The 25,722-nt window shown below is 38.3% G+C and overlaps 1 protein-coding gene across 4 annotated transcripts in view; it reads right to left on the bottom strand.

The window, feature by feature from the left end:
* gpatch2 (G patch domain containing 2) overlaps positions 1 to 25,722 on the bottom strand; it is a 298,900-nt gene that overhangs the window by 232,880 nt on the left and 40,298 nt on the right. For 3 of the 4 annotated variants that reach the window (XM_043695793.1, XM_043695797.1, XM_043695795.1), the window contains exons 4-6: positions 20,018 to 20,200; positions 15,091 to 15,170; positions 10,283 to 10,330 (exon numbers count right to left, since the gene is read on the bottom strand). In XM_043695793.1, coding sequence (XP_043551728.1) covers positions 10,283 to 10,330; positions 15,091 to 15,170; positions 20,018 to 20,200 — 311 coding nt within the window. The remainder of the gene's footprint in view (positions 1 to 10,282; positions 10,331 to 15,090; positions 15,171 to 20,017; positions 20,201 to 25,722) is intronic. The other variant, XM_043695794.1, reaches the window with a different exon arrangement.

Genomic DNA, 25,722 nt, shown 5'->3' with positions numbered 1-25,722 from the left:
AGGCGTTTGGTATGCTTTCCTTTATTGGTCAGAGCATTGAGAACAGGAGTTGGAAGGTCATGTTGCGGCTATACAGGACATTGGTTAGGCCACTGTTGGAATACTGCGTGCAATTCAGGTCTCCTTCCTATCGGAAAGATGTTGTGAAACTTGAAAGGGTTCAGAAAAGAATTACAAGGATGTTGCCAGGGTTGGAGGAACTAAGCTACAGGGAGAGGCTGAACAGGCTGGGGCAGTTTTCCCAAGAACATCGGAGGCTGAGGGGTGACCTTATAGAGGTTTACAAAATTATGAGGGGCATGGATAGGATAAATAGACAAAGTCTTTCCCCTAGGGTCGGGGAGTCCAGAACTAGAGGGCACAGGTTTAGAGTGAGAGGGGAAAGATACAAAAGAGACCTAAGTGGCAACGTTTTCATGCAGAGGGTGGTACGTGTATGGAATGAGCTGACAGAGGATGTGGTGGAGGCTGGTATAATTGCAACATTTAAGAGGCATTTGGATGGGTATATGAATAGGAAGGGTTTGGAGGGATATGGGCTGGGTGCTGGCAGTTGGGACTAGATTGGGTTGGGATATCTGGTTGGCACAGACGGGTTGGACCGAAGGGCCCGTTTCCATGCTGTACATCTCTATGACTCTAAAATAAATTGATGAAAATAACCTACATTCTGGGGTATTAGTTCTTTTCATGGTCACACAAATTTCCAAGAATCGTCAAAACAGTTTAGAAAATGCATCCCTAATGAAATCTCAAAATATCCAAGTTGACCTCCCTTGAGGTACTCTGCATCATAAATACAAATCTTCAGCCAATTTGATTCACTCAATGCACTTCTAAGAAGTCACTTCCAAGACGATGGGCGTGACAAGTTTCTGGCAACAGCACTTAAAACATATGCTCCAGAAATAGCCATGTTCTGGCCAAGCTACTCCTGTATAGGTAGAAAACTTACTTCTGGCCAGCAAGATAGAAGATTCCCCAAGTATGGCCTGATCACAAAGAGGACAAATCTATCCCAGCCAATTATCAACACATCGGTCCACTGTCAATCATCCACAGAATGATGGAAGGTGTTATCAAGCAACACTTTGCAATAATATGATCACTGATACTCAGTTTGGGTTCTGTCACAGACAGCATTACAACCTAAGTCAACACACGGACAGAAAAGCTGAACTCAACAGACGAACTGAAAGCAACTACCTTTGACAGCTAGGCTGCATTAGATCAAGCACGGCACCAAGGAGTCCTTGCAGAATTTAACTCAATGGGAATCAGAAGAAAACTCTCCACTGGTTAGCATAATGCTCAGCATAAAAGGAGCATACTTGTATTTGTTGGAGTTCCCAGGACATCACTCAGGAGTTCATCATGGCTATCTTTAGCTACCAAACCCAAATAAATACTGCAGCTATAAGGGCAGGTTAGAGGCTGAGAATCCTGTGGCTTGAAGCTCACCATCTGATGTTTCAAAGTCCGCCCACCATCTACAACGTATAAGTCAGGCATTTAATAAAATAATCTCCACTGGCCTGGATGGGTGCAACTCCAAGAAAACTCATGAATATTGACACTATGTAGGACAATGCAGCCTGCTTAATTGGCATCTTACCCATCATTAAACATTCAGTCTCTCTAAAGCCAATACACAGTGGCTGCAAAGTATACACTGCAGTGATTCATGAAGATTTTTCCAGCAGCAGACACGTGGGAACAACCTGCAAGGTGCTCTGTAGGTCACATGCCATCCTGACTTGGAAGTACATTGTCACTGTTGTTGGATCAAAATCCTGGAACACTCTCCCTAACAGCATCTTGGGTGCATCTCCACCATAGAAACTGCAGCAACTTAAGAAAGTAGCTCACCATCACCACCTCAAGGGCAATTATGAATAGTCACCAAAGTCTGACTGAGCTAACAACAGTCAATCCTGCGGAAGAATATTGTTCAGTGTCCTGAAGTAGAAATGTACAGAAAACCCCAAAGGCGGACAGACAATAAATAGTTTTGTTATATTTAAAATGGATCTGAAAACCATTTTTCTAAAGTTGTTTTTATCTTCGATTCATTTTCTGGTAACTACATTGCCCTTTTCCCATACAATGTGGTGCAATAAACTCTGTCCAGTGAGAATGTTTCTTACCATCAAGCATAAATAGATATAGGTGCAATTAATGCATTGGAAAGCATTTAACTCAAAACCTAAAATGTTTTTCTGTTGTGTATTGTTTAAGTAGAACTGGTAGGATATTATTCAAACTTTTTTAACCCATAATCCTTGCTCAGCCACAGCACACTGCAACTCTTTCCAGACTAATATATTACCTCTATGTTTATTTAAATATTGGTTGAATCTCAATTCCTTTCTCCTTGTGAACCAGTTAGGATGAAATATATTTGTTGTCACAAAACTGTACGGCAAGTTTACAAATAAACCGGTGGGCATCTTGATGGCTGAGAAATATATCTATGTTTTCTCCATGGGTATGAAAGATCTTGTTGTCATGATTCAATATGTTGTGGTTACAACAGTGCAAAAGGTTAGTTTATTTTATTGTTTGCATTTCTATTTGCACAAACCTTTGGAAGCAAACCTGTAGACATCTTTCCCACTTGCACAGGATCATGACAAGTAATCTTCTTTAAAACTAATTTGAAAGCAAACAGCAATATCTGGAAGCTCTCAAATCAAAACGCAGGGATTCTGTGTTAAAAATATATTTGATCCTGCAAGCTGTCGATGTACTCCTGATCAGGTTCATAACCACAGCTGCATCTGCATCATGATGAAGCACCAAGGCATAGAAATAGTGCTATTTAAAGGCGGTGCAGCTGATACGGTTTGTTGAGTAATTTGATTGACTTTGTTTTGTTTTACAATCCAATGCGAATCATATAGTTTGTTTTAAATTACCATAAATAACTCTCCTGCACACAAATAAATGGCCTAGATCTTGTGTGGGAAGATAGGCACTGCAATTGTGTGGACAGTACTTCTGCATTGATGTGGAAGTCTTAATGTAGTTATATCATCTTAGGAAACACCCCACAGGTTGAAACTTCTAATGGGCAAACACTACAGAATAGACCCAGACTTTGAATTTATAATTAGAAACTTTGCATTGTTCTGACAGACTTGCCTTAATAGTTATCCAGAAAATGCTAGAGGAAATAAATCTGCCTCCTGGGTAACTGTTATAATAGTAAACTATCAATTTTCAACTTTTATCATTAGATTTTAATCGCTGGAGCCTTTCATGGAATTAAGATTTTTTTAAATATAAAAGATAGCCAAAGTTAATAGCCAAGCTTCATGGAACCTTCCATAAACAAAAGCCAAACTGAACTGAAATTAACCGGTCAACAAAATGAGTGAAAAAAAAAGCCAGATATGGGAATGCATAAATGAAGTGCATTTCAGACAACAGCTTTTGGGCAGAGCAGATAGGGAGAAAATGGATTTGTAACAAAAGAACTGCAAGTTTCTTTCTCTAACTCTCTTTGTTTTCTTTCAGACCTTCAAAAAATAACATCCAGTGGTAAAGTAACTGGAGAAACATCATTCACTGAACTCAAAGATATCTACAGATTTCACTTCTGATGAGGATGCAAGTCATCAACTAAAAACTGTGGTCTCAAGTTAAACTAAACACAAAGGACTCTCAGGACTTTTTTTTAGAAACTACATATTATTGATATTGCTTTTAAGTGAGACACTCTCACCTTTTTACTTTTGTTTGGCGGTTGTGTGCATTTGATGTCATGTTTTATGTTTCTCAACAGTAGCATGCCATAAATTCCTTTCTTTTGCTTAAGAAATTTTTTTAAATGACACCCTATTCTCTCACCCATTTGGCATCTTACCTCCTCAATCAACTACCACCTTGACCGTTCAACCACCTGCCATCCTACCCTTCTGGTATTCAACCCTTCAGCCAACAATTATCCAAATCCTCACTAATTTGGCATCCTACCATCTCAACTATCTGGCACCCTTCAACCTCATTTGCTTTACTCATTTACCTTTTCTCAATGAATATAAAGAAGCCTCAGGATCTTGAAGAACTGGAATATGGTAGAGAACCGGTCTGCTGTTGGCTCACACACTCAGACTTCTTGACTGGTACAATTCAACAGTGGCTTGTCTGCCAGCATAGGGTGAAGGGGGATTGGAACTTTATTTGCACAAATCCGTGTATGATCTATGGTACAGATAGGAGCAAGAACAAAATTACACTCCTGAAATTTTTTGCAACTTCGCTGATACCATCTCCAAGTGACTCCCACCCCATGATCAGCCTGAAAAGATACCTGTCAAACTCACCATTCCTGGATTTATGGGTTGCTGTGCCACCAGCAGCCATGGAATCTTACACAGCATGACTGCTCATAGGGGCTGCCAATCTTGACTGATTGGCAGCTTCATGCAAAGTAAGCCAATACTCTTCCAGGAAGTCATCCGAGCAGAAAACCGACAGAGTGGCTACACAAGTGTCTAATGGTTATAATGTCTGGTGGGTTTTTCTGTTTATGGCAACTGTTTTGTCCTTTTTTATGTCTGTCATCATTACATCAAAAAGCAGAAGATTCCATCTTGTATCAATAGATGAATATGATTAAGGTGCATCTAAGGAATAATTTCCATGCCACAAATTAGTTTGCCCAAATATCAAACAATAACTTACTCACTAGCACTAATGATTGTATATAAATTGACTCAGATTTCTGGATGGTGCTATTTTTTCAATATGTTATATAAACATATTCCAAATGTATGTATGCATGCTATACTACTGTGCAAATGTGCACTGTTTCAAGTCACTGTGATCCATTTTTCCAACAATTACCATTTATCAATTATAATTCTACTATCATCACTAGGATATATAAAGTCATTACACTAAAAATAAATTAATGGTTTGTTATTATTTTGGTACACTTCAAAAAACACTCATGAATTTTAATGTCAAGGAAGTACTTATATATTTAGCTATGAATTCATAAGTACTTTACTGTCATGCAACAAGTGCTTCCCAGATGCAGAAATCAAAACCCAGTAACATACCTCAGATATAATAGAGGTTCGACATACAGTTCTATTTCTAAACATTGTGCTGTTCTTTATCTTGAAGGAGAGAATTTTCCCATCTTATTTAAAAGTATGGGGGCAAGCACACTAGGTGGTAACTAATGCTGCACACCTCTAATGCCAAGAGAAACTGCATTGCCAGTCTGTCAGCTTATTAACAGCTGACTGGCCAATTTGTTACTGAGTCACTGGAACAGGTATTGTGGGTCATCAGAAGTTGCCAGCTAATCAGAGGCCAGAGCTTCTGGATCCTGAAGTTTGCTAGACCAGACCTTCTACTCAGGGGAACCTACAGCTCGAAGTATTTGTATACTCGTCTCAGAAGGTGGGGGCATGGGAAGGATGTAGCGTTCAGAAGTCAGCCCTTTTCCCCGTTCATGCCTCTAGTTGTTTCCAGATTGGACCAATTGGAGATCTCTCTAAACCTGGCAGACACGTAGTCGGGAGACTGCCTCACCTGTTAGAGAGGCAGGTGGTCAGGGAGGTGGTATGTTACCATGAGTTAACTCCTTTCATGGACCTTTTCGCCATAAACTTAATTAGTGATATGGTGAAAATGGGTTAAGTCTTTCTCCAGGGCCAATTTATTTCACTATTTCCCCCCTTCTTGCCAAATCCAAGGTGGGGGAGAGGGTCAGTGGGGTGGGAGGTTGATATTGCGCCAAAGTGAAGGTAATGTTTGCTCAAATTTACATGGGTGAAAACAGCTAAAATCAGAATGATTCTTTACTGAGTTAACTTATGTGTTGCTGCATTTATTATTTGCATGTTCAGTTCAGGAGATGCAGAGTCACACAAAAATGCTTGTACTTCAAGGGCTTAGAGTTGACAATTGGATGGCATTTCAAAGTATGCCCAGTTGGCTGGATTTTTTTTCATTAACCTTTGCTGCACTAAGTTTTTGCCACAAATTGTTGAATATGTAAAGACAGAATAGTAGTAGAGACCTTGGTAAATGATAGCCCTTCGGTCAATGGAATTTAAGCAAAAAGACAGCAAAAATAGAGGAATGACAAAGAAAGAGTTTGAATCAAATTAAATTACATTACATGCAGAAACATAACCATATTTCCAAAATTAAATATTTCAAAAAGTAATACACAATAGTATGTTACTATTTTTAGTTAAATAAATAGGACTTGTAATTCATTTCTAGTCTTAGCTCTAAAAAACATCTGGTTGCTCACTAGATAATTAGCATAATTAATGAATACTAATCAATCCAAACAAATGATTTTTTAACTCCCAAAATAAATCATTTTGATATCACAGTAGCTATTGACTCAATAATTTACTTATAGGCAATATATCACTGCTCCATTTACCACATGCTAGAAAACTGCTATAACTCTTTTCTACAACTTAACTTCAGTGCAACGTGTCCACTCTCAACAGTGAAGCACTCATACATTTGTTTACAAGACATCGACAAATTCATGATGTGTGGGTATCCCTTAGGGTAGGATAAATTTAGCAGGCTTGTCCATTGACTCGTTTGCAATGAAATCACACACTTTGCATTTTACTAACAGATATAAGTTGGGTTAAACAGGATTATGCTTCAGTTGCCTGGAATAAGACTACTGAGATCCTATACTTCGGGGTCAGCTCTTTTACTGGGAGCAATGATACAAGAAGAAATGTAAAACATTAAGCCTGTATTTTAAAATGGCAAAGGAAAAAGTTCAATTTAATTTTAATACAAAACCAACTTCGCAATATTTAGGTGTGACCTACTCAATATGCGAACTTTCCAGCATGGCTATTTGTGGCATTTGCTCCATTTGATTAAATCTTCATTTTCATCTTACCTACCACAACTTAGAAGCATTATTCAAAGTCATCACAAGGTCAAATCCCAATTAAATTCATGAAAAGTTAGCTGTATCAGGAATTTATTTACAATAGAAATATCATTCAGGCAATAAAGTTCACTCTCTTGGGATTTACATTTCTATGCATTATTGAGGTAATAACTCTCATCCCCTAAAAAGGCCATCTTTCTAAACTATTGGTACGAAAATATTTACGTGCAATTAGCATTTTGTTAGTATAACCTGCACTGTTATATTAATTTTTTTACTAAAACCTGATAAAATTTCAAAGTTCATGGGAAGTGAATATCCCAAGCAATCAATTCAAACAATTAGCAAATCAGCATCATTGTTCACTGTTATCAATCAAAACTGTTGATACTGTTACACAATCCATAATTTGTTATTTGCAATGACCTTTTTGAATGGTAAATCTCTTGTTGCTTTCAATGTTGAGTCTGCAGTGCTACTTAATTTTCCTCAATTCGAAAAATAATCACAATTCAACTTTCCAAAATATTCAAATCTTTAAACACTCTGGATACAGTACATGCTCTTACAAACAGCAACCAAATTTACGTTTCCTCAAAACCTCCTCAATTAATGGCCTCAAAATTCCAATTTGGGTTGAGATTTAATTCTAACTGCGACCAGATAAAATGCTACTGACCAAATACCAGAGGTGTGTGGAATGGGGCAGGCCAATGTGGAATATGGGGTGTAAAGGCATAGGGTATCAGGTGGTTAAACAGGTTATGCTGCCATATAGGTGGCAGAGTAGGGTGTCAGGTGGGTGAGGGGGATATGGTGCCAGTTGGCTGGGAGCGGGGAGGGTAAAGAAGAGTTAAGTGAAGGGGTAGGGATTAGGGTCAAGTCAGTGCATTGGTGGGGGATTGAGGGTGTTGAATCCAGGTCACGATGGGTGAGTGGTGGGAGGGGGAGGTGTGTCAGCTCTGGTGGGTGTCAGGGGTCAGGAGAGGAGTCATGAGCTCAGTTTCATAGCTACCCTGGAATTATAGGTGGTTTCAATCCTTTAACCTTTCCTGGCTAACCGTTAAGTGCAAGTGAATCGGAACTCTCCAAATCTTTCAACATTAATGAGGTTTTCCAGAAGCTTCTAGATCCAAGGGAAATGCCAATTGAAGTTTTCATTTTTCCTTGGAATTCCCTTGAACTCAACTGTGTGAGGATTTTTCCAGGAACCCAGTCTACAATGCAGAAACAACTAGCTTGTTTCAATACTGATCAAAACTAGTTTTTAGATAACAACAGAGCAACATAATCATGGTTTTGTCAGTTCTGCTTTTACTAGAGCCTATAATGGGGCTTATCACATAATTATTACATATTATAGTATAGATACTTTCTAATCTACCTGTTCAGAGATGTTTGTACATACCTCTGGAGCAAGTCTGCCTGAACCCAGGCCTCCTGGCTTAAAGGTAGAGACACTACCACTGTGCCAGGAAAACTTCCAGTCTGTATATACTTAGAATTCATTGCTGGTTTGATGAAAATGTTATTATTTCCCAGTCTGTACATAAGTATATGCAGACTGGGTAATAACATTTTTATCAAACCAGCAATGAATTCTAGTAATATCTATCAAAAGCATCCTTGTTCAGAGGTAAGAAACAGCTTTGGAAGCAGTCACTAGAAACAAATGAAGGATGGAGAACCCACTTTCATCAGTCAGTGCAAGGAAATTATGATTATAATATAGGCCAAAAAATAGTTATGGAAAAGGTCAACGAACAAATTATCAATAATATTCAAATTAATAACTATTTTAGTAAGGTTAAAAGACTCTAATGGTCTAGAATTAAAAGTTGTAGACAAAACAGTGATTGAACAATGCGAGCCCTTCAAAGAGGAAATAGTTTGGTATAGAATACAGGATGGGTAACGTGAGACGGAGGGCAGGAAAAGAAGGATAACCGAAGTAAAGCTCCCCGATGAATAAAAGGTTGGAAATTAAATGAAGCAGAAGGTGGCAAACGAAAGCAGATGAAATGCAAGGGCGAGGGGTACTGTAGTGGTAACATCATCAGACTAGTAATCTGGAATTCCAGACTCATTTGGAGGTCCAGGATAGAAATAACACTTGGCTAGAAATTGAAATTTCAATTCACGAAAAAAAAACTAGAATAAAAGTCTAACCTGATGGTACCACAAAACCACTGCAGATTATTGTAAATATCTATTTGGTTCATTGATGGTCTTCAGAGATGGAGATCTGCCATCTTTACCTGGTCTGGCCTACATTGAATCCAGACTCACAGCAATGTGATGGTCTCTTAACTCTAAGCAATTAGAGATGGGTAGTAACTGTTTGTCTAGCCAGAGACACCCATTTTCTGTGAATGAATGAAGTAAAAATATGAAGGCAGAACACCAAAATGACTGTTTATAAAAACAAGCAAGTTCTGAAAGAGGTAATAAAGAAGTATAGAGGCTTTAAGATTAGCCCGAAGACTAATATGAAAGGTACCATAAAATAAGGTGGAGTCAATTGAGAATTCTTGTGTAGATAGAAGCAAATATAGGAAATGGGTGTATTCTAGCTTCACCAGAGAAAGGGGTTTTGTTAACGTAGCAGTGAAAGAGGAGATTCTAAAAAAATTGTATCGGATGAAAATAATTAAACAAGAGATACTCAAGTGATTGGCTTTAGTCAAAAATAGAAAAGCATCTGGTACAAATGGGATGTTGCTAGTTTACTAAGGTTGAAAATTGTGCCCAGGGTATTCCAGTTCTCCTCAGATGTATAGTTGTTTTATAACAGAACTGGAATATTGCAAATGTTTAACCTCTGCTCAAGAACAGGAGAGAGATAAACCTTGCACCACAGATCAGACAGTCTAATGTCAGTGGAAAGAATTTCAAAGACAAAATTGATTAGCACCTGGATTTACTAAAGACAAATTGTGTTTAATTAACATTATGTAGGTCTTTGATTAATATATGGAGAGGGATGATTAGGGTAATGTGGTTGATGGTCTGTATATGTACCTGCAAAAGTCATTTATAGAAGTGCCACACAATAGATTTGTTGTCAAAATTAAAACTCATGGGATTAGATGAACTGTTGTAGTGTGGATTCAAAATTGGCTAAGACAGAAACCCAAGAGTTGCAATGAGGGGTTGTTTCTTAGACTTAAATAAGGCATTGAGTGATATTTCCCATGAGTGTGCAGTAGGACTACAGTTCTTCTTGATAGATCTATAAACCACAATTTCAAAGTCTGTAGATTACATAAAATTCAGAAATATAATAAACAAATGTGTGAGGCAATTTAAAGGTCATAAGCAGACAAATGACAAAGACAGACACACAGCAGATGAAATATCATACAGAAACATCTTAAAGGATACCTTTTGGAGGATGGAGGAGGAGAGGTACTCTGAACCAAATGGGTAATTCTAAAATGGAAGCAAGATTGGACACAGTTTAAGGGTGTATATACAAAATATTTAAATGTGGAGGACAAAGTTGATAAGGCTGTTAATAAATAAGAATGTTGCTTTTATTATAAGATCATAAAAATAAAAATTTTTACAAAATCTTTATAACAGAGAATGCAAAAGAGGTTTACTAGAACAATGCAATGGATGAGGATGTTTAGTTCTCTGGAGAGACTAGATTCATGGATTAAAGATGAGTGGAAAAAGGAAAGATATTGACAAATGGCTCCTCTGATCACCTGTCTAGGTTTAGCCAAATTCATGAACCCATCAGTAAACAAAGATCAGTCTGAGCCAATATTATCATCATTATAAAAGATCCCTCATTAATTCACACCTTTCTGCAAGTTAGGCATTGAGATGAAAAGTTTTCTGTGAAGTATTCAGCTTGGGAAATCAATGAGCAGATACAGGGATATATATGAATATTGAGTTCTGAATGGCCAATGGATTGGAAATGTCAACTCGGCTTTCTCTCCACAGATGCCACCATACATGCAGAGGTCCTCCAGCAATTTGTTTTTGTTTCAACAATATACAAATGGACCTTTACTAACAGCTAATTTTGATCAACAGATGACAGGCAAGAAAACAAATGGATTTGTAAACAAGAACATGAAGACTCTGCCTGTGTATATCTCTCTCTCTGTCTACCTCAGAAACTATGCAAGGTAACATACTAAATATCACAACTCACTGAGAGCATCAGTATCACCATTATGAAAGAAACCAGACAGGAGCTAAACAATTGGACACAAGCTTTTCATTTTCTCAACTCAAAGATTCTAAAAAGCTAAGGTGCAACTTCTTATCTTCTTGCACAAGGCCCGATACCCTTTGCTGACTTTCTTTGGAATCTCATTACTTGTGTCTGTGTGTGTGTGCTTGTTGTTGTTTTTACTTTTTCTTGTAATGAAACTCCACTCTTTTTGATTCAAGATTGTTTTGGAATTTTGATCATTTTGAAAAATTGTTCATGGGATATGTGCATTACAGGCTAGACTAAATTTACTATCCTTCACTAATTGACCGGAGGGTATGGTGGGGAGTTGCCTTCTTGAAACATTGCAGTTCTTGGAGTGCGGGGACATCCATAGTGTTGCTAGCAAGGAACTTCCAGGATTTTGACTCAGCAATAGTGGAGGAATGATGATATAGTTCCATGTTAGGGTGCCATGTGGCTCGGAGGAGATCTTGTAGGTGTTATTGATCCAATGCATCTGATGCCCCATCCTTCTAGATGGTAGAGGTTATAGCTTAAATGGTGCTGTCATAGGAACATTGACCAGTTACTGCAGCACATTTTGTAAATGGTGCACAGATCTGGCACTGTGCATTGATGGTGAAGGGAGTAAATATTGAAAGTCTGAATGTTACTTGCCAACCCAAGCTTGGATATTGTCCATGTCTTTTTGCACATAGACATAAACTACTTCAGTATCTGAGTAGCTGTGAATGATGATGAATGTTGTGTAATCATTAGCAAACATTGCAATTTTTCTCCTGGAGGTGAGATGACTTACTTCCAACAAGAACGATCTAACCAAGTTTAATTGGAATGCATTAGCTACATGCTAATCAAGGATAAAATAGAAATAAATATTTGTTGTGACTGAGTAAGCGGGGGGTTTTAAAAAAAAAGGGAGCAATGATGTCTTTACATCTATATGTAAAATTCCGAATCGAGAAGCTTGAAATTATAAATGGTCAATATTGACTTGACAGCATAAAGAAGGAAGACTGATGCCAGTGGCAGAAGAATTGAAAAGAACATCAGAACAGATGGTGGGGTGGAGGAAAGATATGCATCGTATTTCTGTACCCTGGAAGTTACAATTTGCAAGCAGAGTGGAAGCAAATTCAATGGCAACTTCTGATTGAAAATTATAAAGTACTTGAAGTAAATATTGTTTTCGGACCATGGATTGGTAGCAATTGGGCAGCTCTTTCAAAGAGCCAGCAGAGGCATGAGAGGCCATCATTTATGCTTTATTGCTCATAAAATCATACAATCTATCAGGCCATTCTGACAATCACAATCAGCTGACTTGTGCTAGCTCTTTGAAAGAGATATGTAATGCATGGCATATCTTTATTTCCCATTGCCCTGTAATATTGTCCTCTTCAAACAAATATCAAATTTCTTTTTGAAGGACACTATTGAATCTAGTCTTCTAGGATGTTAATTCTAGGTCTTAGCAATTTATGGCATAAAAAAGGTTGATTGTAAATCTGTATCATCACAATACTGATCATCCTGCCAATGGGAATATGTTTTCCTTAAATGTGCCGTCAAAATCTCTCAATTTTATAAATTGTTGTGCTTTGTTTTACAAAAAATAAATATTGCAATGAACTCAACGATAAACTGGACATTCAGAATTCCCAACTTAAACTCACAAATCAGGTTAAATAAGAAAACAAATTTAAATCTCCCTAGGATCAGACTTTAAAAGCAAGAAATGCCAAATCAATGTAATAAGGAAAGAATAAAAACAAAACAATCAAATCTGTGAAAAAGGTCAAAATGGTAGAAAAAAGGAACAAAACAGTAACAACCAAAGTCGAACAGTTTGAGTAATCAAGTGGAGCAAGAACTGCCTGTCAAAAAATTAGTTGATCTCACTAATGACACTAATTATTCACATATTGTGCTGTAATCTGGCAGTAAGTTTGTCAATGAACTAATAACTGTTAACTTCTATAATCACCTCAAATCATAACACTCCAGCCAATCAGGGATGAATAAAACAATGATAATAGATGTTGTACACAACCCAGTTATTGTCTATGGCTTGACTGTAGAATTACAGTCAGTTTCTGGGAGAATTGACCAGCTAACTAAAATATAAAATAAAGCTTGCTTAAAACACAAGACAAAATTCCAAGAAGACACAAAAAAGGGGAAAAAAAAACAGAAATGGAGTCAAAAGAAAATACAAATCAAAACACTGTACAATTACATATATGCAAGAAAATTAAATACATAAAAAGAAAAAGACAAAATGATATGCTAAATAGTCCCTGAGTAGCAAGCAAATGTTGGCTTCTGAAGGGCAGAAAAAAACAAGACTTCTATGTATTTCCATAGATTTAAAATGCAGGATTGCAGGCTTGAAAATAAAGTGTTGTAGATGTATCAAAAAGATGGATCAAACATTAGGTGAAGATTTATTGCAAGTAGTTTCATCTAATGCAAGAAAGATGAATTGATTTTGGTTAAATTAGATATAACTGACAATTCATTGGTAGAGAAGATGCATTATTTTCCAATTGTTATCCTCCCATGGTTTAAGTGATTTGTGCTCTATTGTATTTTACGAAAAGAACAGAGGAACTTTCAATGATTTAGATTGTATATATTAATCATACCCAGTGGCTGTGAACCATATATCTAAAACTGAAGAAGATTTTTGACATCTAATTCTGTGACAAGACTTTGGCGCTAGGTACCCTACTCATACCCATAATCTCAAATCCATTTACTGACACAGTTGAACAATTTTCTGTTTTAATTCTATGAGGCTTAAGGTATCATTCCATTTTTTTGCAACCAAATAGAGCAAGAGTAGGATAGTCAGGATTCTTTTTTATATTTCAAAGAACAGTAAATAGAATTAAAAGGAAATTAATTAAATGTAGATTCAATCAGTTTTCATAAATTTGTGTCCTTGTTTCCCATGACTAAATGTGCTCTATAAAATTGTCAAAATAAAATTGAATACATAAAGAAAAATAGATAATTGAGAAAGCTTTTATGATACTTAATATGTACTGCCAAATATCTATTTATTTTATGTGAACGTTTTGGTAAAATATTGTAATCAATCAAAGCCAGTATTATCCAACATAATTTCCATTGAAGAAATCAAACTGTAGTGCATGCCATGAAAGCATAGCAAAACAAAGAAAAAACCTAATCCATATGCATTAATTACATATTCACAAGAAAACAATAGTTTCAAATTTACTAATTTACTTTTGTACTCTGCTAATAATCACACAAAAACAAGAGTCACCTTTTAAAACAAAAATTGGTCAGTATACATGAATTAAAAATGAACATTTATTTTAATCCTATTCTCTTAAACAAAACTTGCACTGGAATCCAAGAATTTTTCATAAACCATGTGGAGTTATACGTAGCTGATGTAGTTCAATAACACCATTCCAGGTAGCCATGTATCTCTCTCACCAACAACAGTTCACATTAGCAGCCGATTTCTAGATATTTAGAACAATTTTAGAATAGATTTCTAGAGATCAAAAATTAAGATAAACACAGCACTGTATATCTGCACACCTTTCACAAAATGATTTAAAGCTCAACACCCTTCAGGTTTTGGAGGTGGAATCAGTTGTTTTTTTCCTTTCTGCATGCCCTTTGCTGGTAACACCATGGGTACGTCATATGTCATAAATACCATGAGAACTAATCCATCAGTTGTAATGGCTCCTATAAAACACCACTGTGAGATTGCAATAAGACTGGAAAATAGGCTACAAATCCCAGCTATGCTCAAGCTCGCAATGAAGCGAAACAGAAAGGAGGTGGGAAAGGGATCAAGAGATAGATGACCACCTGAACCATGACCAGAGAGGGTAGAGGTCACAGGCCAAGGTCTTTGTAACATCTTCACCACCTAACTTCAGTAAGGTACCAGTCTAAACTATCACAGCAGCAACACAGAACAAAGAGAAAGAATAAATGTGCTTACCTTTGTGGATATCTTCCTGGGCTCCTTTCTGCCATTTCTATTTGCCATTCCAGACAATCGCGTGAGTCTTGCTTGAAAACCTATCAAACCAGCAGTAGTTTAAGAGATTTTGATATGACCTATTCGACAGCTATTTCAGTCAGAAGGAGCAGGGGTACACTTTGATCTCAACCCTTTAAAACACTGCCAGTCAAACAAACAGTAATTGACAAATCTAATTGTTAATTTTTATTGACAATAGTAATGTCTTAACTTGATCAAGGAAATGTATTAACCCTTTAAAAACTGCACTCACATCGTGACACTAAAATAAATGACCTGACAAATAATTTTAAAATTTATTCAGATAAATTTAAATTAATAAATCTTCCACTGCTCCACATTGTCCACAAATTTGAACATAAGATTCAGGACTATTTTTGAAGATGCTATTTCATGGAAATATAGATTTCAGTTACTTGATGACACAAATGTGGGTGGCATGTTGGCTCAGTGGTTAGCACTGCTGCTCACAGTGCCAGAGACCTGGGTTCAATTCCAGCTTTGGGCGACTGTCTGAGTGGAGGTTTGCACATTCTGCCTGGGTCTCTGGTTTCCTCCCACAGTCCAAAGATATGCAGGTTAGGTGGACTGGCCTTGCTAAGTTACCCATGGATGTCCAAGGATGTGCTTGCTTGGTGGATGAACTGTGGAAAATGCAGGGTTACACAGACAGAGTAGGTGGTGTGGTGGGATGCTCTTTGGAGGGTTGGTGTGGACTGGATGAGCCAAATGGCCTATTTCCATGCTGTTGGGATTTTATGATTTTTGCTCAGCGTCAATTTGCTCCTCACTTCAGTCCCTATTTCCAATACATGGATTTTCCAGGGTAAGAGAGTCCAAATCTAGAGGGCATAGGTTTAAGATGATAGGGACTCGATTAATTTAGAATATTTGGTTGTATAGATGAGTTGGGCCAAAGGGTCTGTTTCCATGCTATGCATCTCTATGGACAAAGTCAGAAGTCACACCACACCAGGTTACAGTTTTCGAAAGCTTCTGTGATTTCAAATAAACCTGCTGAACTGTAACCTGGTGTGGTGAACCTTCTGACTTTGTCACCCTCGACCAACACCAACATCTCCTCTATGAGATAAATAATGCAATTCTTTCTTACATTTGAAGATTTACAGATTTCATTGAAAATTCCATTTTTTTTCAGATCAGGAATTGGTTAATAACTGTATTAAGTAAGCTTAGTTATTTGTCATAATATATGCAAATTTAATTTTCTAAAATGTGGCAATTATGGGCCAATGTGAAACAATTACCTGGAAGGCAACAGATTGTGGATTTTTATATTCTTTTGCAGGACATGATGCCAATGACTAGGCCAGCATTTATTGCCCATCCTTGAGAAGACAATGGCAAGTTACTTATTTGAATGCTACAGTTCACATTGGTGCACATATTTGTAGCCCATAACTGGCACAGTCAAGGTGCTGTTAGGGAGGCATTTCCAGAAGTTTGATGAAGTGACAGCAATGGAATGCAAAATATATGTCCATGTCAGGATGGTGAATGTTTGGAAGGGAACTAGCAGTTAGTGATGTTCTCATTCATCTGCTAACCTTCCCTCTAAATTAGTCTAGCAAGTCACTCAGTTGTACCAGGCAACCACAAAGGCTAAAGCAAGGAAAGGACCCAGAAAGTATGCCTGGCATCAATCGAAGCACACGAAACAACACCTTACCTCCATGTGGGAGTTAGTGCCGAAATTTGGAAAAATGTCTCATGGACTAATCAAGTGTCCCAGACACCACCATCACCATTCCATCTGTACTGTCTCACCAGCAAGTCAGATTGACCAATGGTGCTGGCACAGTGGTATACCCTTGACTTACCCTAGCTGTCCTGAACTTTGATCCCATGAAATTTCATGGCATCTGGATGAATATGGGCAACGGAACATCCCACTGATTGGCACCTACTGCAAACGCCATCACCCCATTTCCTAATGAATCAGTACTTAAGGGAAACACTACTAAAGGGAAACATTGAGGGTGTTAAGAGCACAAAACATACTCTAGTCCTTTACCAAGATTGGCATATCAGCACTGTCCAAAGTGGCCAAATCCTAAATGACATGGCTACTGGACTGGGTTTACAGCAATGATGAAGGATCCAGAGGGTAAAATCTACACAAACTCATCCTTATCTAATCTACTTGTCACAGAGGGGTTTGTCCATGACAGTGTCAAGAGGAGCAACCATTGCACAGTCCTTCTCGAGACAAAGTATGGTGTCCACTTTGAGGATGCTCTCCAATATGCTGTGTAGCACTATCACTGGTTAAATTGGGCAAATATTTAACAGAACTAGTAACTCAAAATGGGGCATCCATGAGGCACTGTGGGTAATTATCTAGAGTAGATAACCGACATGCAGAACCTCAACCTGAGCTACAAATCTTCTCAAAACTCATCTAGAGTAGAATTGTATTCAACCACAATCTGCAACCTCATCACCTGGCACACTCTTAACTCTACCACTGATATCAAGCCACGAGATCAAAACTGGTTCAAAGAAGGCAGCAAGAGCAGCACCAGACATAGCTGAAAATGAGGTGTCAACCTGGTGACACTACAACTCCCTTGCCAAATAACAGCAGCAATAGAAAGGGTTAAGCAATCCCACAACCAACAAATCAGATTTAAGCTCTGCAGTCTTGCCATATCCAGATGTGAAGTGTGATAGTCAATTAAACAAGTATCAGAAGTGATAGCTCCACAAATACCCAATTTTTAATGATAGGAGATCTGTAGCACATCACTGCAAAAGACAAGACTGAAGTATTTTCATCCATCTTCAGCCAGATAATGTCAAATGGGCAATCCAACAAAGCCTTTTCCAGAAGTCCCCAGTATTCAACTAATTGGATCATTCTGTGTGTTATCAAGAAATGACTGAATACTGCAAAAACTCTGACAACAATCTGGCATTAGTACTGATGACTTATATTCCAGAACTAGATGCGCCCCTTGTTAAGCTGTTCCAGTACAGCTAGAACACTAGCATATAACTGAAATTGTGGAAGATTGTCCAGATATGTCCTGTGCAAAGCAATCAGGACAACTTCAATCCAGATGATTACCATCACAGTCCATTCTCGATCATCAAAAGAGTCATGCAAGGGGTCATCGACAATGCTATCAAACAACACTTGGAAAGGAATAGCCCATTCATTGATACTCAGTTTGAATTCCACTGGGCCACACTGCTCCTGATCTCTTTACAGCCTTAGTCTAAACATGGACAATATAGCTGAACTCATGGTGAAACGAAAGGAAGTGGCGTAAACATCAAGGCAGCATTGACCAAATGTACCAAAGAAATCTAGCAAAACTGAAGGCAATAGGAAATGGGGGAAGAAAGACGCTCTGCTATTGAAGACATACCAGGCACAATAAGGATGACATACCTGTTTAAAGTCAATCACTTCAGTCTAGGACATTATCACCGAAGTTCGTCATAATAGTGTCACGGTTTTCAGCTGTTTCAATAATGACTCCCTTGCTCCTGCATAAAGTCAGAAGTGGGGATGTTCTCTGATATTTGCACAATATTCAACACCATTCACGATGCCTCAGACACTGAAGCAGCCTATGTCCAAATGATAAAAGACCCAGACAACACTTTGGTTTGTCTTGGTAAATGGCAAGTAACATTCATCAATTAAATGCTAGTAACTATAGGCCGGTGAGTCTCACTTCTGTTGTGGGCAAAGTCTTAGAGAAAATTGTAAGGGATAGGATTCCATGACCATACTCAACAAGGAAAAATCTAACTATCGCCCTTTGATGTTCAACAACAGTATCACTGCTGAAATCCTCAAGCAAAACCTTGAGGGCTACCATTGACCATAAATAGACTAAAAGCCATTTAAATGCTGTAATTCCAAGAGCAGGTCAGAGGCGAGGAATTCTACGATAAGTAACTCACTTCCTGTCTACCCACTGCCTACCCGTTATCAACAAGGCACAAGTCATGGCTGTCATATAATACATTCCACTTGCCTGCATGATGCATCTCCAACAACACTCAAAAAGCTTGACACCATCCAAGAAAAAAAAACAGCCAATTTGACAGGCTCTCCATCCATCAACTTCAACATCCACTCCCTCCACCAGTGACCCAAAGTGGCAGCAGTGTACACCACCTACAAGATGCACCCACAAAGTTTCCTCTGGTACCACTCTTCCAAGCCACAACCATGACAAAAGTAGTAAGTGCAAAGGAACACGATCACTTGAAAGCTCCCCTGCCAAGCTATCCTGGTTTGGAACTATATCAGGGCAATGTGGACGGAATAAATGCTGGCCTAGATTGTGACATCCATGCCCCATGATTGAGTGAAAAACCACACAAGTTTTTTTTTAATTTTGTATGTCAGTTTTGTCTGAGCAATTTTGGTCATTCACTGTTACGTAATGAATTCTATTACTGGTCAAAGACTCCAAAATGTACATATGTAACCGTTATGCAATAACATATGTTTAAAAGAAAGCTTTGAAAAATATTGAAATGAAACTTGTGCATAAAGCATAAACCATGTTGATCAAACAATACAAATTCATAAAAAAATTTCAGTATTCTTACAAATTTTACAATATGAAACAAAAGCATCTTCGTTTTCTCTTTGTTCCAAAACATTTTTGTCTTGTTTCTTTTAATTTATTCAAACAAATTGATTCAACCCAATTTCTTCCTAATACAATTATACACTGGGCAAAGGCATGAAAAGAAATAAAATTCCCAAGTAAAAATAATTTCAGTGATGTAAAATTGATAGTCTATGTTTTGAATATGGGCAACTGCCCTCTCAAACAAATATGTCAAATTATTTTTTAGACTCACACCTGCAACTGGAAACAAGATTGGTACTGACCTCTCTGAGCTGTTTTTGACATGAGGGGGAAGGTGCCAGTTAAGATGCTTTCAAATACCGGATCTGGCAATTCTGTCTCGAGTTCCAGGGCATCATCTTGTTCCCACCACGGAATGATCCCTGCGATACCACATGCACCACCAGGTTCACCCTCAAAAAACCAGTCACTTTGCTCATCATCACCTTTTAGAAAAAAAATCAAGTCTTAAAACAAGTAAATTTAAATAAAATTGTATAATAAAAATATTACTTAGCGAACAAATAAGCAATAACTTGACATGTGTCTGTTTTCTAAGATTTTCAAAACATCCATGAAATACTTGTTTTAATATGCTGAGAGAAATAAAATTTATACTATTAAAATCTCTACATACAAGCCAAAATGACTGAAAAGAAAGGAGCAGCATGAATAAATTAAATGATAAAACAGAAAATATTGGAAATACTGAGTGGATTAGACAACATCTTTGGAGAGAACCAAAGATAGAATCTCAGGTTTAATATTCTTCATCAGAATCCAGGAGGGACAGAAGTGTCATAGACTTTGAGCAAGTGAAAGGTGGGAAGAAAAATAAAAGGCAAGGTCGTGAAAGAGTGTTGTTATGAAGCCAATTCATTCTTAATATGTTCCAATTGCCAGGTAATCAATGGAACACTGCAGACTGCATGTCAGGACCCAATGTAATCTTAGACACTGCTGACGCAGTGAGAACTGCCTGGGAAATTGAAGACTTCAACAGACATTTCCCCTGTCTCTTGGGCTAAAAAGACAAAAGCACTAACATTGAGGCTGCCACTTCTGAAATAATTAATCAGGAAAGTTGTTTATTAAAAACCTAGTCAAATCCTTAGTAACAATTAAACTGTAACCCACAGCTCATTGCAGAAACCTCCAATCTTCAATTACACTTCCCCAATTTTTAGTTCCCAGACACTCAAAAATCACCCCCTTGACAAAACTAACCCAGACCCTACACAACTCCACTTTCCCTTCCCCATACTGCTGCTTGCCTGAACTGCCAGCAGCCATGACATCCTTTTCACCAGTGCCCTTACAACCCTAGGACACAGCATCATCCCTCCACTATCAGGCTTGATAACAAACTTGCCCACTCAGCCACCTCCCCCACTGCTGCAAGCTGCACACAATTTTACCACCGCCCTCTACCTACCCCAAGCACTCCAACGCACTAACCTAGCACACCATCTACCTAGCATCCTAACTCATTAACTCACTGCCACGCTAACCCCATATTCATTTTACCCACTCAGTCTTTCACAACAGCTGTGAAAATGTCGGGCTGTGTCACTGGACTTTTAAATTTCAAAATCTCAACAACTTGCTGCAGAAGAGATTTGACTATCCTTTGTTATGAACAGCTCCACTGATTTCAGCCATGCTTTCCATTTCTGAAGGAGCCAGGATAAAAATTTCCTAATGAAATGCAGACCTCATTATAGACATTGCAAAATATGAACTGCCACTCGTCAGAATATCCAGGATAACTTTCTTTAAGGATTTATATTTAAAGAATTGTAGATAGTGATTCATTGGGAGCACTGAGACCATACCTGTTTATTTAACAGATCACTGAGAAGGTAATGAATCACATTTTTAATTAAATAAAAAGTCAAGATTGCTACCGGCTGGATTTACTAGAAGTTACACGTCTGAGCACCTTGTGGTCATCAGGAGCTGTGGTATTTTTGGTATTCGTGGGAATTCAGTTGAGCTACAGCAAGTTGCGAGAGAGAGATACTACCCAGCTCATAGAGTCATACAGCATGGAAACAGACCCTTAGGTCCAATACATCAATGCTGACCACAATCCCAAACTATACGAGTCCCACCTGCCTGCACTTGGCCCATATCCTTCCAAACATTTCTTACTAATATACTTATCCAAATGTATTTTAAACGTTATATTAGTACCTGCATCTACCACTTCTTCTGGAAGTTCATTCCACAACCTTTGCCTTTTTGAGAAAGCCCTTTTGGGCAGATAACTGAAACACTGATCTAGTTGATCACTGATCCAGGCCCGCTGTCAAGGAAAGGCCGCCAGCATTCTCAAAGATCTATTCCATCCTGGCAATGTTCTTCTACAACCTCAACCATCGGGGAGAAGGTACAGAAGCCTGAACATACATACCAGCCAGTTTCAAAACAATTTCTACCCTACTGTTATCAGAATACTGAATGGACTCTCAAACTCTTAACATTCGCCTGTACCTGTGTTTTTGTTTTTGCTGCTGTTTACCTATTATTTACTTATTTATGCCACTTAACTTTTTTCACTTAAAGCTTTTCACTGTGCCTCGGTACACGTGACAATAAATTCAATTCAACTCAATTCAATTGTTCACCTGAAATGATTTTGAAACAGTCCTTTTTGACATTTCCTGAATGAACTGTCTGTGAGGATCTTAGTGACAACTGACTTTGCTGTGTGACATCCAATTACATAGAAGGGTGACTGAAAATTTCATACCTGATCTTTTTTCCTTCAAAAACTAATAATTGTTGGCTAAAATGTTTTTTTTTCCACCCAAAGTCATTCAACTGCAGAGAAAATATTTATTTTGTTCAGCCACCTGTGTGCAGGTGTGCACACGTTGGGTTATTTAGAAGGGGAACTTTTTATAATTTCCAAATTTAAATTGTGTGTTAAACTGATTTTCATCTTAGTTGAACTTTTTTTATTTTATAGTAAATGAACAATTTTATTGATTAATAAAGATATCCTGATTGATGGATTTTTAAAATTTGGGAAACAGCTGTGAGGAAGTGTACTCATGGTAACTGTGAGTGAGAGAAGAGGCAGCTCTGATGCAATTATCAATGTACCAGAAAATAGATAGAGTGGGCCCAAGTTGGAGTGGAACAAGGAATGCAACGTGTCCAAAAAAAGGAAGGTACAATGAGGACACATGCAGGTTCCCAGAGCAACATGTTTTATTTAGAGGAAATGAATGGAGTTAAAGAATAGTTACTTACTATAAGAATATGCTCAGCCAAATATTCAAGGGTGGCATGGTGGCTCAGGGGTTAGAATGGCTGCCTTCCAGCACTAGAGACCCAGGTTCAATTGCGGGCGAATGTCTGTGTGGAGTTTGCATGTACTCTCCATATCTGCGTGGGTCCTCTGGGTGCTCCAGTATCCTCCAACAATCTAAAGATGTGCAGGTTAGATGGATTGGCCATGCTAAATTGCCCATTATGTCCATGGATATGCAGGTTAGGTGGATTAGCCATGGGAAATGCAGGGTGAAAGGGACAAATTGGGAAGTGTGGGACACTCTTCGGAGGGTCAGTGTGGACACGATGGGATGAATGGCCCACTCCTACACTGTAGGGTTCTATGATTCGATGATAATTGTAGCGTTGGATGAAATCTTGTTGGGCCTCCATTCGTGGAAAAAGCAGGGAGCTCCTGGATTATCATGGTCGGAGATGAACATGTAGAGAGAGTGGACTCTTTCTTTGCACTTCCTGACATCCCTATCTCTATTTTTGGTAACATGTTACCAATTATATTTCACTACAAATCTAAAGACTCACACTTATTTCCTCACACTCCGCTTCCTGTGAGGACATTATTCCATTCCCCAGTTCTTCCATCTGTATCATCTATTGAAATGATTCAATCTTTCAAACGAGCACTTTAGATACATTTTCATTTCTTTCTCAAACAAGAATGTTCCTCATTCAGCAGACAAAAATCTCAATCCACGTACTGCAGTTCAATCATCTAAGGCCTCCAAAACTTCTTCGAACAAACCAGCAATTTATTTATTCACTAGTTAATCTAGTGTACTAACTGCTTACAATATAGTCTGCTCTATACAGGGGACACCAATTGCAAACTAGACAATGCTTTACAGAACACCTCCGTCCTGTCCACAAGCATGACGCCAAGTTCCAGTCACTTGTCATTTCAGCTTGCCACCTTACACCTACTTTGTGCTTGCCATTGGTATTTCAATTCTCTACTGGCTTTTACCATGAGTTTCTTGCCTTTCGACATATGTGTGTTCACCTTGCCCCCACTCCAATCATTCTACACTTGGCCTTTCAATGAATCTTAATGAAAGCTCGAGCAACAACACCCCATCTTTCAACTCAGCACTCAACATCCTTCTGAACTCAATGCTGAGTTCAACAAATTTTGGATCATTTCAGCTGTCTCCATTTTGTTCCCTTTTAACGGTTTCATTTTTTTTCTGGTTTCTTTATTTACTGACTTTCCATTCGGATTTAGCAATTCAGGTCAGACCTAGGAAATAATTTTTTTGGTTCACTCCCTTTGACTTTTGTACTTTTAAGACTTCTGTAATTTTATTTCTCCTGCTTCCCAACTTATCACATACCTTCCATTTTGTTCTACCTCCCTACATTAGCAATTTCATTTGCTGAACAGCTATTACATTTCTATCTTTCTTGAGTTCCGATGAAAGTCATCAATCTGAAACATTGGGCAGAATTTTGCCAGTTCCCAAACAACATGGGCAGTGGTGAGTCATTTGGGAAAATATTGGATGAACAAGAAAAAATTCTTTAAGTTAAGAAAAAGAAACCATTTTGCACATCTAGATGAGAATCTCACTGGTAAGTGGTGAGGAGCCTATTTACATGCATCAACGTCACATTATTACGTACTTGGGCTTCACTGGGAGGCAACTACACTGCGTCGATCCTCAACATGAAAGTCTGCATCGGTATTTGGCATCTACAACCTACCAAAATCTTCGCTAGCCATCAATTTTGGTCAAAATTCCTCATCTTTGGGCACACTTCATATACAATAATCACTTGCACCCTCCATTCAAGGAGGCCGACAATGGACAGACACCAGCATCACCACATCAGTGCAGCACATTTCTGACTTGCTAATATTACGGTTCACCACTTCAATATTGCAATTTGAAATGTAAGATGTCATTGAGCCCCAATGCTTCTGCCAGGTCACTGTGTGTACAAGGACTGATATCTATCTTACAAATCAGAACAAAGTATATCACAGGATCATAGCTTGCATTTTTAGCACTCACTCACTTTGTGACTACTTGGAAACTCACAGCATTGGTCTTGCCAAGCATTATTATGCACTGTTCTCTTATTCAGAAAAGGCTCACAGTGCTTATTCCTTGCCTTGTCACACATGTTAGCACAGAATCAAAGCCAGGTAGCTTTTCATATGGGCCAATGATCATTCAAGGTGTGGACATGTTATTATACAACACTAGGCTACATCAATGTCACATCCACAGCATGTGCCAGCAGCATATGTGACAAGCACACCCAATACACTTCAACCAAATGGCTGCGGCATAACGTCTAAGGGTAGTATTCCTCAATCTAGTACAGGATCTTGATCAGTGGGTTTCACCACAGCAATCAAAGTCTGATCTCAGTCCATGGGCTTAGATATGGTCAGTTGGCTTTGGGTGTACATGTTAAAGACTGGGTATCATTACAGTGTGGAGTGGGGTCTTGACCTATAGATGCAGCACAACAAGATGGGAATTAGGAGTAAGTCAGTTGCGGAACTGCACAGAAATTAGTCACGAGTTGATCATTCGTCAGCCAGGCTGGCATTCAGCGTCAGTCAGAAGAAAAGTCCTGTGCATTAAAAATCAAGGGGTGGTTACAGGGCTACTGCTTTGGTGGACATGTTTGGCAAGTTAATTGTGGGGATTAGAGG

The sequence above is a fragment of the Chiloscyllium plagiosum genome, chromosome 9, assembly GCF_004010195.1.
Source record: "Chiloscyllium plagiosum isolate BGI_BamShark_2017 chromosome 9, ASM401019v2, whole genome shotgun sequence".
In the NCBI taxonomy this organism is placed as follows: domain Eukaryota; kingdom Metazoa; phylum Chordata; class Chondrichthyes; order Orectolobiformes; family Hemiscylliidae; genus Chiloscyllium; species Chiloscyllium plagiosum.
Note: the sequence above shows the minus strand (reverse complement) of the source record. Positions and strands in the feature narration are given on the sequence as shown.